Source organism: Prionailurus bengalensis, chromosome F2, assembly GCF_016509475.1.
Source record: "Prionailurus bengalensis isolate Pbe53 chromosome F2, Fcat_Pben_1.1_paternal_pri, whole genome shotgun sequence".
NCBI classification, from domain to species: Eukaryota; Metazoa; Chordata; class Mammalia; order Carnivora; family Felidae; genus Prionailurus; species Prionailurus bengalensis.
Window position 1 is genome coordinate 75,761,973 of NC_057353.1, and position 15,471 is coordinate 75,777,443.

A 15,471-nucleotide genomic window follows, 5' to 3' on the forward strand; every position below is an offset into this window, starting at 1 on the left:
GCACCAACGAACGTTAGGAGAAAGGCCGCGGCGAGCCACCGCGATGAGTCCTGTGCAGGAGGACGGGGAGCGGAAGAGTGGTCAGGGGAGAGGAGAGGAGGGGCAGTGTGCCAGGCAGAGGGGGAGATGACCCCGTCTCCACCCGCAGGAGGCGGGGCTGAGCGTCAATGCCGCCTGGAGGGCCGGTCCGAGAAGATGGCAGGAGCCCGGGCTACAGTAGAAACATAGATGGTTCCCTGCTTCCCCCACCGAGAAGGTCTCCATGCGAAGCAAACTCAGCACAAGTTGTGTAAGGGGAACAGGCATCGCGCTTGGCTCTCCTGGAGCATCTCTTGTCCCACCGCGTGGCCACAGGTAGCTTGTGGCCTGGGACGAACGCTCAGCAGCCCTGCCCTGGGGCTCACCCTCAAAGGCCCATCTTCAGTCGGGGTTGAGGAAAGGGAGGGACTGTTAGTGGGTTTGGGGGGATGAAGGGAGGGAGGGACAACAGCAAAGGCCACCCACTGCTTCCCCATCCCTGGGGAGACACCAAGCCCCGTGGCCCCTGCAGAGTTTCGAATGTTCCCCTACCTGCTCCTTTCTTCCCTCCCTACATGCCCTCCCTTGTCTGACCCCCTTCTCGCCTCTTCAGGCCTGTGTTGATTCCTTCCTTCCCCCCGGTCCCCCGGGCCATGCTCTCGGTGGCCCACAGGCCTTGGTAAATGCCACGCATCTGGCTGAAGCATGGGCACCTTTAAGGCTATGGCTTCAGAATGTCCAGCAGCCCGAGGAAGCCTGACCTCGGTGCCCCCACAGCCCCTGGAAACACCGACATCCCTCGGTATTGGCATTGCCCGGTGGCCTTCTGCTGTATCAGACTGGGAGACAGGGCGGGGCTTGGATGGAGTCGTGCTTACCTCAGGCCTCAGGGCAGAATGAGTTCTCAGTAATACAGGACACATTAAAAAGAAAAAAGGGTTGGACTGAATGTGCTAGACTCCACGAAGAAAACGGTAAGTACGCTATTTCCTCCACATCCTAGGGAGGCTTACAGAGCGTCTCACCTGCAGGAGGAGAGGACCTCCAGAGAAGACATCGAGGTGCTCTGTGCTGAGGCTGTGCTGTCACAGATGGGGACAAGATGCCATCACAGGGCCAGAGTCAGGAAAGACTTCCAGACAGAGAGCGGCCTTGCACGCTGGGGGAGGAGACAGGGCCTTGGGGCTCACACTCCCAGTTTCAATGGAATCCCAGAGCCTGGGTCAAAATTCCCGTTCCCCGCTGATGGGACATGGGGGTGGGAGGGCCGCTGATGGAGCTCAGGGTTAGCGGCATAGAGCCTGTATTCAGGGAGGACGTTTTCCAGCCTCTCCAAGAAGGGCAGCTGGACCAAACTGAACGCCCATCGTGGCCGAGGTAGAAAGCATTCATTGCTTTTGCAAGCTCGAGAAAGATCATCCAACTTAATTAAGATCGCCCCATCCTGGGAACATCCATCAGTTGTTGGCATGGCAGGAGCAGGCAGGGGAGGAACAGTGAGAGGCGAGAACGGAGGCCTCGGAGGGGGGCGAGCGGGGCAGCTGTGTGGAGCAGGAGCACCCCCCACACACCGGAGGGTCTGCTAAATGCTCCTGGGGTCCCAGCCTCGGGTGCCCACAGTGGAGGGCAGGGAGCAGAGAGCAGCATCTTAATTAATCCCCAGGGAGCGCCCTGGCCCCAGCATCACTCTCCGCTTTCAATCACTCAATCCTCCTAATTCCTCAGCAATTTAATTAAAGGATCTTCCCCTTCGCGATCATGTCTCAGTTTCCTCAGAGCAGAACGAACAGAATTCGGAGGCACCAAGGCTGATTCGACCGCAGTTGTCTCCCCATCAGGACAGAAAGGACCCACACTCTCCGCGTCCAGGCCCCTTATAAAGAGCAACAAATCGAGGCCCACGGAGAAGGAGGGGCATCCGCAGGGCCACCCAGGAATCAGATAGCGACAGACCCACCCACCTCCATCAGCTCTAGAAAGGGCTGTGCTCTTCAACCCGCGAACCCAGTTTACTCCCCTTTAAGATGACATGATATTTGTGAAAATGAAATTATGATTATAAAGGTGCCCGGTTGCTAGAAATCAAAACAAAACACAAATCCCTTTGCCGTTTCTGTGAACTTGGCCCTGCAGACCCAGGCATCTAGGAGGGGATCAGTAAACTATGGTCTCTGGCCCACGACCTATTTTTTTGTAAATAAAGTTTTATTGGAACACAACCACGTGTACTGGTTTACGTACTGTCTATGGCTGCCTTCAGGTTAAGACAGCTGAGTTGAATAGCTCCGACAGACCGTATGACCCACAAGCCCTAAAATATCTATCTGGTTCTTTGCAAGAAACGTTTTCCAAGTCCCAGAGAGGTGCAGAAGCCCATGATTCCATCACGAATCCTCCAAGGGCCAAAGGAACCAAAATAACCATCCTACAGCAGAGAGAGTAACAACAGCTATCAAATATTGAGTATGCACTCTGTGCCACCAGATGACAAGGACACCAGATGACAAGGTTTGGAATATTTCCATCCTTAATCCTTGCACTAAACCCTGCAGCTGGGAAGTAACATCCCCACTACAGAAGAGCTCGCTGTAACTCAGTGAGGCTAAGGAATTTGCCTGGGGTCACGGAGCCTCACTCCAGGCTCCACCTGCTGTCAGGCCCCTTCACCAAGAGCTGACACCTTCTTTCCCCAGGCGTGGACCAGAGTGCAGAGAGCTGGGTGCGACCTCAGAGGTCCTCCGGGACCAGCCCCTGGCCCTAGGCTAGGGAAGCTGAGGCCCAGAGAACAGAAGAGACCTCCAAGGTCACTCGGACAGTCTGTGGCAGAGATGGGGAAAGGGCCCGAGAGGCTCCGGATGCAGAGCCGCATCCATCCGATCAGGCCGAACTTCAGCCGCACACAGGACGGACGGATGGGGCACCTGGAGTCAGGTGAGGCACCTGCACAGTAGCCATGGACAGGAGTTTCATCATCCCCATTTATCAGATAAGGATAACTGAGGCCCAGAAATAGAAAGGAATGGGTCCCAGGACACACATCTCATAGAGCCGAGACACGAACACCGGCTCCCCTGAACGTGAGGCCTGTTGTCTCCCACCTCCCCAGACGGCCTGCACACCCACTGCCCACCTGCACCCACCCTGGGCCAGTGTCTTGGGTCGTCCAGGGGGCTCCTAGCTCCCCCTGCTGGCTTGTGAACGCCACAGCGCCATTTCTCAGTTTCTCTAGTTCAAACCCTGCTCTGGCCCCACGCTGACTCCCACGCGGGGGGGGGGGGGGGGGCGTGCACTTATAGGTCACAGTGAGGTTGCACAGGCTTCAGCATCACTGAGATGATGGACAGCATGCAGTGGTGCAGGAACGCTGGAAAAGGCAGGTGTCGGAGCCGGGCAGCAGTGCGTTCAAATCCCCGCCCGCCCAGACGCCCACCCATCTCCCGCAAAGGCCTGTGTTCCTCTCAGAACCGCGATTCCACGCTGTGAAGTGGGGTGGCCACAGGCTACCTGTGGGGATTAGGAGGGACTGTAAGCAGGCACGTAGAGGAGCCACGGGCACACACAGGACCCGACCCTCAGTCTCCCTGGAGAGGCCAGTCTCGGCAGGCGGTGCTCTGCCCTCTCTGCCTCCACCTCCCACAGCACCCAGGGTCTGCCGGCTCGGGATTCCGCCCTATCTTGTGCCGACTTCTCAAGCCGTTCCAAACCTTGGTCTCCCAAACACCTTACAACGGGGAGAAGCTGTGTGTTGCATATTTTCTATATGCCCCGTGGGGGCTTTTACTGGATGTTCAACAGACACCCCTCGACTCTTAACTTTTCTCACCAGCAGCCAATGAGGGGAGAGGGGCGGGAGCAAATTACGTTGGCCTTGGGTGGGCAGGAGCGGGTCCCAGGGCTGCCCTGCGAAGCCTCACTGGGAGACACTGGCCGTACCTAACTGCTCTGTGTTGCAGACGTCATTCTGAAAGTGGAGGAGGTCAGATCTGATCAAAGGCTCTCTTAAATGGGGACTCACGAGGGGCGCCTGGGTGGCTCAGTCGGTTAAGCGTCCGACTTCGGCTCAGGTCATGATCTCACGGTTCGTGAGCTCGAGCCCCACGTCGGGCTCTGTGCTGACGGCTCGGAGCCTGGATCCTGCTTCGGATTCTGTGTCTCCCTCTCTCTCTGCCCCTCCCCCACTCATGCTCTGTCTCCGTCTCAAAAATAAATAAACATTAAAAAAAAAAATTTTAATGGGGACTCACGAACCCCCTGCAACTGCCCTGAGGTTGCGTGTGTCTGGCTTCCTGGGGGTAGTAGGTCTGTGGCTTTCATCGGAACCCCCAAAGGGCTCAGTGGCCCTGCCACACACTGCTGTTCTCAGACCGTGTGTCCAGAACACTGGCCTCCACCATTTGTAGAACCATAATTATAAGTATAATTTGCAAGGTAACGATATAAGTAATGTGTAATTATACGCGCAATTGTCATTTGGCCCATCGCAAGCCTTTAACAATGGGTTGGCATCCCTTGGGATATTTTATGGCTAAAATCTGATCATTTTTTGGTGTTACCGCAGGAGCGTACCCCGAAGGAGAGAACACACGCCCTGGGCAGTGGGGCGGATCGCCTGTAGCCTCTCCCAGGACAGCTGTTTACGGGGCACATGCCATTTTGGCAGATGTTTTGACCATGAGTGTATGTGCTGCGTACAAATAAATGTGCTCTGAACCTTTTAATCTTACGGATACGTGTTTTACAAATGGGTTTCCAAGGAACAGAGATCGTTCTTGCTTTTTTTTTTTAATTTAATGATAATAATGATAATAATAAGGCCTGTGCCCTTTTCTGAGCCGGGTGCCCTCAAGTCCCTCCCTCTTCGACATCTGGGATCTGGTGGGAGTTCTGGGGTTCACACAAGCCTCATGTTTCGCTCCCCCCGAGCCCATGCTTCCTGAGGGCAGAATAAACACTGTTCGGATGAACAGAATAGGGAACAGAGAGCGTGCGCACAGCATCCTTTGTGGCTCTCTGCTTAGCGGCCGGTACCCAGGAAACGCGGGCGGGAGTAAGTGCACCTGAAAGCCGTCCCCCCCGCACACATTTGGGGCTGGACAGTCTGGAGGACGCTCAGCGGTAGACACTCACCCCCCGTCAGCCTGGACTCAAACCATACGATTTCAACCACATGAAGAATTCCAGCACACATTCCGTGTTAGAGCTCTGAAAACCCTGTACCAACGGAGACGGGCCGCTTGCCGTGTGGACCCATCATGGACGAGCCGCTTGCCGTGTGGACCCATCATGAAAAGAGGGTACCCTGAGGCCTGCAGCCACCTGGGTCCCTCCACGTGATCAGCCCCAATTTGAGAAATGACTTCTTTTATCTTCTCGTTGTGTTCACGTGTTGTTGTTCTGATTTCATTTAGTTGTCCGTGTTCTCCTGAACCTCGCTGAACTTCTCTCTCTTTTTTTTTTTTAAGTTTATTTATTTTGAAAGAGAGAGAGGCGGACAGAGAGGGAGACAGAGAACCCCAAGCAGGCTCTGCGCTGTCAGGGCAGAGCCTGATGCGGGGCTCAAACCCACAAACCGTGAGATCATGACCTGGACTGAAATCAGGAGTCTGACGCTTCACCGACCGGGCCACCCAGGCGCCCCTCACTGAACTCCTTTGAGACGATTATTCTGAGTTCATTGTCAAGCATTTAATGAGTCTCTGTTCCTTGAAGGTCAGTTGCCGGGGCTTCGTCAGTGCCTTGGATGGCGTCACGTTCGCCCGATTCTTCAGGACCCTCATGGCCTCTGGCTGCTGTGTGTGCGTCTGGAAGGGCAGACCCCCTTCCACTCTTCACAGACCGTCTTCTCCCGCCTGGTGCCTGGACCGACGGGGTTGGGAGAGAGCTGGGGTGCGGGGCTGCGGCCGCGTCTGCGGAGAGGTCCTGTCAGCAGGCCTGTTACTGGGGGACGGGCAGGCATGGCTCCCGCTGGGTCCCTGGGCTGAGGAGACCCCGGGTGAGCAGGGCTGGAGCCGGGCCCAGTCAGGTCCACGGGTGCCGGGCCCGTTACCGGGGACACTGACTGGTGTGGGTCCTCCCAGGTCCCTTGGCAGATGGGACTGACGGGAGGGCCACGGAGAAGGGGGGCCGGAGCTGAGTCCACGGGGCACGGGGCCACTTTGGGTCTGCAGCTGGAGCCACGCCACGGTCAGGGGCCTGCACCGAGGCACCGGCCTGCCTTCCCAGAGCAGCCGTCCTGGCCTCGGGCTCCGCCGGGGTTTCACAACCCCCTGCCCGGGCCCCAAGGCTCCCACAGAGGCACTTGGTCCGCGGCTGGCTGCCGCATCAGCGTTTCTGGGGCGGGGGGAGGCCTAGGACCTCTCAGCTCTGCCCCCTACATCCACACCTTCCCAAGAAACGGCTCTCGTGCCAGGATGGCGATGTGGGGTCTGTTCTGCGCGGTGCCCGTGTCCTCCGCCGGCAGGTTTATGGCCATTTGACCCTGCCCCCACCCCGAGAGCTCCCCACCGCAGACACTTACCAAGGAAGGCCAGGCGTGCGCACGAGGAAGGACTGAGGGAGCAAGTAACTTCAGGTTTGCAAATATCCCAAGAAAAGCTGTTTGCCACAAAGAAACGAGACACTTCAGGACCTCCTCCAAGGTCACGGGTGGGCCGGGACCAGACTCCCAGCTCTGCAATGTCCAAGGCTCAGGGCTTCTTCCTTCCACGGGGTGTCGGGTCTCCCAGCACTGGGGGTGGCCGGTGTCTGAATCACAGCGGAGAGGACTGAGCTGACAGCGCCCTGTCTTCTCTGCTCTCTTCTCACAGATTCACGGGTGGCTGCCCCCCTCAGGCTCCCCCCACCCCCAGGTGGGAGAGGCTTGTCCTACAGCAAGGGATATGCAAGGACCCAGGCGTCTCCCCCGCCCCCTTCCAACAGGAGGTCTGATGATGAGGTCACAGGCGGTAAAGGCTAGGCTGCTGTCAGGGCACAGAGCAAGAGGGGACAGGCCTTTCCCAGGAGTGCAGCGGGGACCCCAGCCCCCCTAGGATGTCCCCTCGGTGTTTCACAGGCTCACTTGTCCTGTATAATTGGAGCAGTCTCTTTCCCTCTCTGGGCCTCAGTCTGCCCATCTATAAAATGGGGCTGCTGGACTGTCCTCCCCTCCAGTCCCTTCGGCTTTGGAACCCTGGGCCCTGCTCGCAGTCTCTGCTCTGCATCGCTGTCCCTCTTGATCCCTGCAAACCGGGGAGTCTCCCCTGGACTCCCCAGCCTCTGGGGCTCCTCTGGTCCAAGCCCAACCTCCAGCTCCGCTGACACCATGCCTGCAACACGGCGATTGCGGAATGAAGACGATGACAGCCATCGTTAAGGACCGTGGTAGTTAGCCCTGGTCGGATGCTTGTGTGGGCCAGGAAAAGGGTACGGAAGCCTCCCCGCGGCTGGATGAGGAGCGTCCCACCACGATAACCACTTCAGAGATGAGAGAACTCGGGCTCGGGGACAACACGTGACACACCGGCCCGCACCCGGTGAACCCGTGACTCCAACCCAGGACTGTGACCTCAGACCCTGCGGGAAACATACCCACACTTCCTCCTCACAGAGGGCCAGCTGAGAGGTTTTCAGAGGCCCCCCAGACCAGACTACCACAGTCACCACGCTGGGACCCGCGAGGGACAGAAGCCAGGCGGTCTCGCTTCCCGCCACGGCCTACGGGACCCGTGTTTCAAGGCCAATTCCCGTCCAGGTATCTGGGTAGGTGCTTGGGACCTAAGCACCCGTCACGGGGGGCTGTACCCCTAGTGCTGTCTTATTAGCCTCTCCTGGTCCACCGAGAGCCCCCTGGGGGCGAGGCTGCTGCAGGGACGCGGCTCCGTCACCTACGGGTCTGGTCCTGGGACAGTCGGAAGAGACGCGCTGAACGGCGGGACCAAGGCCGCGCGCAGGCAGGGGGAGGCAGCCGGCGCCACAGGCGACTCTGGCCTGACACGTCCTTCTTCTGTCTACACAGACCTTCTTTCTCCCTTTTGTCTGCTTTGTGATAGTTAATATCCCAAAACCGTCACTGCCTTCTTAGCCTGCAGGAAGTGTAACAACCGTTATCTACCACAAACCACCCAAGCCTTAAATTGCAGCAGGAACAGTGACAGTGATAGATTAGAATTTTTTAAATCAAACGCCAACGTGGCCCCGTCATGGCTAAGAGAAGGGCCGAGCTGACTTGAAAATAATTTACTTAGAAAATTTTGCGACGCATGGTAAATTAAGTCCCCCTCCAGCACGCTGTTTTATTTCTCCAGCCAAGTATCCGTCTGCTTAATTGATTCCCAAAGATTTCCTCCTCCGCCTTAAAACTATCATCACGGGGGGGAGACGGACGTGCGAGGCCGGGTTCCGTCCAAGGACGAGATGGGACAGTTCACTTTGAAATTTTAGAAGGGGTGGGGGAGACGGATTTGTCATCAAAGAGTTTTATTTTTTTTTTTCTCCCCTCCAGCCTTGAAACATGGAGCTGAAGAACAAGGGGAAAATCATCAGTGACAACAGCTAATGAGTTTTAAATCCTTATTACAAGAAAAATTAATCTGCTAAATTAGCCCTGTAGACACCGGTTAGAAAATGAGTCACCATCTCCTCAAAACTGTGACACTCAGAGCAGGTAAGGTGGGTCAAACTTGCCGTGGCCCGGCCACGTTGTGCGGCCACATCGGGAGGCCACGCCTCGTCACCGAGCACGGGCTCCAGGGGCCAGAGCCGTCCTTCCACGCCAGACTGCTGTGGTAAGCAGAGCACAAAAGTCATCCCCGTGAATCTCGCTACCCCTGGGGCTGTTTTCTACATTCCCCGAGGCACCTGCGTCCACGGGATGGGCCGGAACCCCCGCGCCTCGCAGCGCTGTGCTGTGCTAAGTGGACTGGAGGCACGTCTGGTCCTGTCGCAGGAAGCTGTTCACACCCTGCGGCCATCCCTCTCTAGCCGGCCTAGCGCCACGGCGAGGGGACATCACTTTCCCAAGTTACACAAGCTCTAAGCAGTGGAGTCAGGCCCAGGTATGTAATGCCCGGACTTCTGCTGCTCGTTCGAAAGCCTGGCCCTACGGTGACATATGGCAGCCTGGGGGGCGGGTCCCCACCGCAGAGGGAGAGCCCGCCCAGATGCCGGCTGGCATCAGGGCTCCTGGAGGACAAGACCGGCTGAAGGGGCGCCCGGGGTGGGGGGCGGGCACAGGGCCAGGGGTCTTCGAGAGCCAGGCCAGCCAAACATCATAGGCCCCCCTTGGCTGGTCCCCATCGCGACTCTGTGTCTGACCTCGGGGGGCCCTGGGGCTCTTGTCTTCTGCCAGCTCCAGCTCAGACCTGCTGTTGCCTCCTAGCTACATGGTTCCTGGGCTCCATGGAGGGGCTCTTGCTCTCTTGCCTCTAAGTCTCCTCCCCACCGCTCCCCGAATTTGACCTTGACCCCCACACCGTGTCCTTGCTCTGCCTGCCTGGTGTCAGGGCTGGAAGGTAACAGGAGAGGCAGCAGGCCGCTGAGAGTAGCTGACGGAATGGGATACTCCCACTGGATTCAAGTCCCACAGCACTTTCTGCCCTCAGATGTCACCCAAGGTGGGTTCCTTACTGAGCCTCTGTTTTCTCAGCTGTAAAAGGGACAGAAGAGTTGGCCGAGGGTACTTTGGTTATCAGCGCGGATCTTGCTGGGGCTCCAATTCTGGCTCTGCTACTTCTGTGTGACCTTCAGCCAGTTTCTTAACCGCTCTGTGCTAATATTCCCCATCAGTAAAACTCTAACGATAGCACCATTCTCGCCTTGCTGTGAGAATTCGTAACATCCACAAGGCTGGCACAGAGCGAGCACTCAAGCGTCGGCAGTTCAATCTTACGAAGACACAGGTGGATGGAGAGACCCGAATACAGCGACGGAGGGCAGAGGGCCTAGTGCGGTACCTGGCACACAGTAGGTCCCTGACACACAGTAAAACAGGAAGGCAGGAGCCCAGTCTCCCAAGCACGAGTTGTCACTTCTCTTGGCCCAAAATACAGTGTGGGTCAAGAAGTATCCAAGGAAACAGCCAAGGGGGAATAATCAGAACTAAGGAACCCATCACTTGGGCATACCACTCAGACGCACCCCACGCTCAGCACTAGCTCCCTAGGAAAGGCCTCTAGAGATCCGGCCGCCTGCCCTGCCCCACCAAGCAGCCACAGTGGGGTGTCACCCACTGTCTCCCTTGGCATGATTCGGTGGGGGGTGGGAGGGAAGCAAAAATAAACCATCTGCTGCCCAACATCTGCAATGAGCAAAGCCTCCCCAGGAACAGCCCTGCAAGGGGAGAGAGCCAAGGGCTGGATGATTTCAAGACCACGGCCAAGGGAAACGGTCTGTGGGTACAAAATACGGTGTGGATGCACTAAACAGCAAAACTCTTCCCTTCCTTCTCCCCACCCATCCTTTTCTCTCCCCACCCCCTTCCTTCCAGGCCTAGCAAGGTCCTAACCTCACTCAGGGGTCCCTGCCTCCGTCCTCTGGAGTCATCTCAACCAGCCAGATGCCACAGGCTCCCAAAGTTCCAGCTGCACCACAGCGTGGCACAGGTGGGACACAGAGCAGAGCTCGGCTAGGCCAGTCCACACCGGCTCCGGGTCTCCATTACTTCCCATCTCCCGGGTGAGCCTCCACCCTGCCTGGCCCCGGGCTCGGTGGAGGTGACAGCCATGTCTTCCACGGCCCCCCTTTGGGCTCTGCTTCTGCAGATGCTTCCGCTTGGGCTTCCTGTCACCTGCTCACTCTTCCACCCTCTGACCCAGGGCTAAGTCCTTGAGGCCTGGGACGCGTCACTGCTGAGCTGTGTTCCCAGCTCACAGCCCAGTGCCCAGCCACTGGAGGTACCTGATTGGCCTGTGCAGACTCAGTGTGTGACTGAACGCATGCCAGGCACCGTGACAGGCCCAGGAGAGGGGAGACAGTGGACACCAGGCTTCTGCAACTCGACTACACGTGAACCTCAGCTCCACTCATAGGCGGGGACATGAGGCGACCCTGCCCAGCTGCTATGGGATTCTCCTAGGAACCCACCGTGAACAACGGGAAATAAGTATTTGCCGTGTTCCTACTATGCGCGATTACGGCAACGCGATCACGGTAAATCCTTGAAACAAACCAGGCAAATGGGGCGAATGATTTATCCCGTTTTACGGGTGATGACACGATACTCTTAAAGGTTAACCAACAGGGGCGCCTGGGTGGCACAGTCGGTTGAGCGTCCGACTTCAGCCAGGTCACGATCTCGCGGTCCGTGAGTTCGAGCCCCGCGTCGGGCTCTGGGCTGATGGCTCAGAGCCTGGAGCCTGTTTCCGATTCTGTGTCTCCCCCTCTCTCTGCCCCTCCCCCGTTCATGCTCTGTCTCTCTCTGTCCCAAAAATAAATAAACGTTAAAAAAAAAAATTTTTTTTAAAAGGTTAACCAACATCACAACAAATCCTCACTGTGGAAATCGGACTCAGACCAAAGCCTGTCTCCCTGCCCAGGCACAAGGCCCTCATGACACTAAGCCGCTTGTCCGTCGAATCTGTATTTAGCGGTGCCCAAGGGCTCCAGACGACCCAGCAGGCACCCAGGGCACTCACGCTGAACACCAGCCAGGACAGGTATCTCTTCATGGGGAGTTTGCAAATTAGAACAAGATTTTTTCATGATGATGCAAAGAAGGCCCATGCTGGACGTGCACCTCAGAAGGAGTCAGATCCAACTTTCGAGGGGACCAGCATGCAGGACTGGCCCCGCCCTGAAGTCGCCCGGACTCTAGCTCTGTGGACAGCTGTGCGGGCGGTTGAGTGCCCCTAAATGGCTGGGCACCTGTTCCTCAGCATCCCATGTCCCTGTCAGTTCTGGTCCAAGGAAGGGCAGGTTCCCCCCTGTGGCCTCACTCGGAGCGCTGAGCACATTCAGTGAGTCTTTTCCTGTTGTGTGTTCACGTCCCATCTGTCCCACTAGACGGTAGAGTCTGGGGGGCGCTCAGGTCTGGTCCCCCGTGCCTAGCGATACAAATCGTAACCGATACGTGCAGAGTATGGGCCAGCTACTCTGTGAGTGTCTCCCAGGGCTTTGCCCACTCAATCCTCTCAGCAATCTTAGCAGTTAGCAATTATCCTGAGACCCATTTCACAGAGGAGTGAACTAACACTCAGCCAGGCACAGAAACGTGTCAAGGTCACTCAAGTAGGAAGGGATGGAGCTGGGCTTGAGCCCGGGAACTCTGCCTCCAATCTGGATGCTCCGGCATCTCAACATGGCCCACCCTGGTGTCCGGACATCACCCTTTCTGGAGTGGCGCTCTGCCCTCCACGCCCTGGGGCTACCCGCAGCTGCCACGTCCCCGTGGTTCACTGTATAAAATCAATATCCGTCCTGTCTCATCATCCCTGGTCCTTCTAGGTTCTGGCTTCTGGTTGATCTTTCTGCTTTTCTCCTTAGAGCCACCCATCAGCCAGATGGACTGCCCAAGGGTCACTGGCCCTCCCCCATGCTGTCCCATCCCGGGCATGACTCAGTGCTACTTTTCTACCGTTATCCTTCCCTCTATCTAGCTTGCAAGGCTCTGATCATAGGCCGCCTCCATTGGGAACTTTCCCCCAACTCATCCCGACCGGGGAGTGTCCTTCCTTCCCTGAACTCCCTTCCTTGCTTAGGGCAAGAGGCCACCTGCCTCCTGGTCTTAGAGCAGCAGCTTTACACCTCCCTCAAGAGGCGCCTTCGGGGCTTGCCGGGGTGGGATGACTGGGCCCTAACACGGAGGGCCAAGTGCGCGGGGCGGTGAACTCCGCTGTCTTCAACCAGAGCAACTACCGCTTTGTGTCGGTGCATCCGTTTATATACGCCGAAGACTTCATTTGAAGGGTTCTCAGAGGAAACACACGTTGACCTCCGTGAACTGGAGGGTGGGTGATGACGTCAAGAGACCCAGGACGGGGCAGGCCGCCGGAGGACTCACCCCGATGCCCCTACCATGCTGTGCACAGGGCAGAGGCTCAAGAAGGGATTTATCACGGCTCCCAGCCTGCACCTCCAAGAGCAGCGTGCCATGACGCCTTCGGTCCGTTGGTCGCCCCTCCTGAGCATAAGGTGGAAAGGAGGGGCGGGCAGCGTCTCAGAGGCAGCAAACCAAGGGCCAGGCCCCGGGAAATAAAAGGCAAGACCGTTCACCTCCAGCCGTGGCCCCAAAGCAAACATAAAAATGTTTTAGAGGGAGGGGGGGCACCCTCATCTATGAGCTGAGGGCTCTGGACCTTGGATGGGGTGGTTCCGGGTGGGGCCCAAACCTAAGACTCTGATTCACAAGAGGGGGAGACACAGACCATCCACGCTAATGGAGACACTGGAGTACTCAGGCCGAGAATGTTTTTATTCTACCCACCACATCTCATAGAACGGGAGGTGAATAGTAAAAAGTGCATTTTTTTTTTTAAAAAGCAGGATTCTAAGAAGTAAGCTAAGACCCCGCCTGTTGCGGGAACAAGAGGTCCTCAACTGTGGTTTCCGCAAGCGGTAACAAGTGTCCTCGACACTTGGGGACGTAGGGGAGTAGGACCTTGCGGATAAAGCCAGGATCCCCTCCCCTCTTTTCCCCGGGAGGGGATTCCAAACCAGAAGGTCACTTTCTCCGTGCCAGCTGGCTCCCTCCCAACATTCAGGCCACAGAGCGGTCCCAGAGGAAGGCTGGGCACCTGCACGGGGTCAGGGAGTTGGGGGTGTGATTCAGGGCAGACGCTGACGGGCACCGGGTCCCTGCATGAATCCCGAAGCAAAGGGGCGATGCGACGTGGGCTGTGTGGGAAGTCGATGCCTAGTCTTTCCGGAAGCAGAGGACGCAGAGGAAGGGGTGTGTGTGTTTGTGCTGGGAACGGGGGTCCTGTATTGCTGGTGATGCCGGTCGCCTTGCCCCCCCAAAGGGGGACGAGGGGAGCCCCATCTGGCCACCTGGGCGGGGACCGTGGAGGAGAGAGCCACCAAGGGTGCCGTCCCGCGGAGAGCCTGGCAGGCCCGCCCCGTGGCGTCCAGCCGCCGCGTGTCCCCTAGAGCTCCTGGGCCTGCGGCCCCACCGCCTGCTCCTCCACGGGCTGCACGGCCTCCTGCACGTAGACGATGAACTCCGAGGCCTCCCCGCCCTGAGTGTAGACGGTCACCGTCTCGATGCCCTCCACGTCGTCAGAGGACACCACGAGGTGGTGCTCCTCAGCCAGCTCCACGGAGGCCTGCTGGAGGGTCTCCTGGATCATGACCGTGTGGTTGGAGCTGGGCTCCTCGTCCGTGACCTGTGTGAGGGCAAGAGAAAGGTCACACGGGTCCTGCTTCCGGGTCGAGCCACGACAACAGAATCACAACTACTGTTGACAGAGCGTCTGGTAGGTTCCAGGAGCTCGTCCCCACCGCTTGCTCCCGTCCCTGCTTTATGGACGAAGAGAGGGAGGCTCCACGCCGCAGAGCGACACGGCCAGAGGCCCCAGCAGCGGCAGGTGGCAGAGCCCGAGCTGACACCCGAAGTCCAGGCTCTTCTCTTGACGCCAAGCTGCCTCCCAGGGGCGCGGGGGCGGCCAAGGGTGTGCGGGTTGGAGGGCAGCGCACAGATTATGCACTGCAACCGTGTCGAGGGTTGGGTGGGCGGCTCCTGGAAATTCAAAGCTGGGCCATTTGGAGCTGAGAAAGGGGCCTAGGTTTATCCCGGGTTTTCTGGCTTTCCACACACTGTGGGAGCCCAGCCCCCTGTACTGCAGATCAGTCTCGCACTGGGAAAAAGGAGATGTTCCTGCAAGACTGATTCCCCCCAGATGCAGTCCACCAACACCAATGCCTTAGCTATCCGGGGGAGGTGGCCGGTGGAGGTAGCCCCCGCCCCCGGGGCTGGGCAGGAGAGTCTGTGGGGACATCTGTCAGTGGAGGGCACCTGAATTGTACAGCCAGGCCACTGTCCGGAGCTCCAAGCAGGCGGGTTCCAGACAGAGCCAATTCCGGTAGTGCTGATGCCCAGCGTCCCTGACCCTGCGGGCTCTGGCCTGCTTTAAATAACAACCGTCTTTGATCTCGGGAAGAAAAGTCATCGAAAGAACACGGGGAAGGTTTAGGAGGAGCTGGGAGCCTGAGGCCACAAAAATAACGGAAGGGTTGGAAGAGAAGGAGGGTATGGGGTTGCTCTCTAAGGGAATCGGAGTCCTCAGACGTGTGCAGGGATGTGAGGCAGGGGCTGGTGTCCGAACGGCAAGGCCAGAGGAGTCCCTTGGTCAACACGGCCCTTTGTCCTGTGCTAAGCAGGGCTCGAACGGCTGCTCGCCACGATTAGCCGTGAGGCCACACACCTACCCTACAACCCTCAGTTTTCTCATCTGTGAACAGGGGACTAATGCCCACTTCAGGGGGCTGGAGGAAAGATAAAGGACATTCTACACGCGAAGTGGGTGTTTAACCACACCACGGCCC

General features: G+C 57.8%; 1 protein-coding gene across 1 annotated transcript in view; it reads right to left on the bottom strand.

Moving 5' to 3' along the window:
- Positions 1-13,383: 13,383 nt before the first annotated feature.
- Positions 13,384-15,471, bottom strand: part of ZFAT (zinc finger and AT-hook domain containing) — a 191,092-nt gene continuing 189,004 nt past the window's right edge. Inside the window, exon 16 of the mRNA XM_043601834.1 lies at positions 13,384-14,312. Within this exon, the coding sequence (XP_043457769.1) occupies positions 14,073-14,312 (240 nt within the window). The 3' untranslated portion in view covers positions 13,384-14,072. The remainder of the gene's footprint in view (positions 14,313-15,471) is intronic.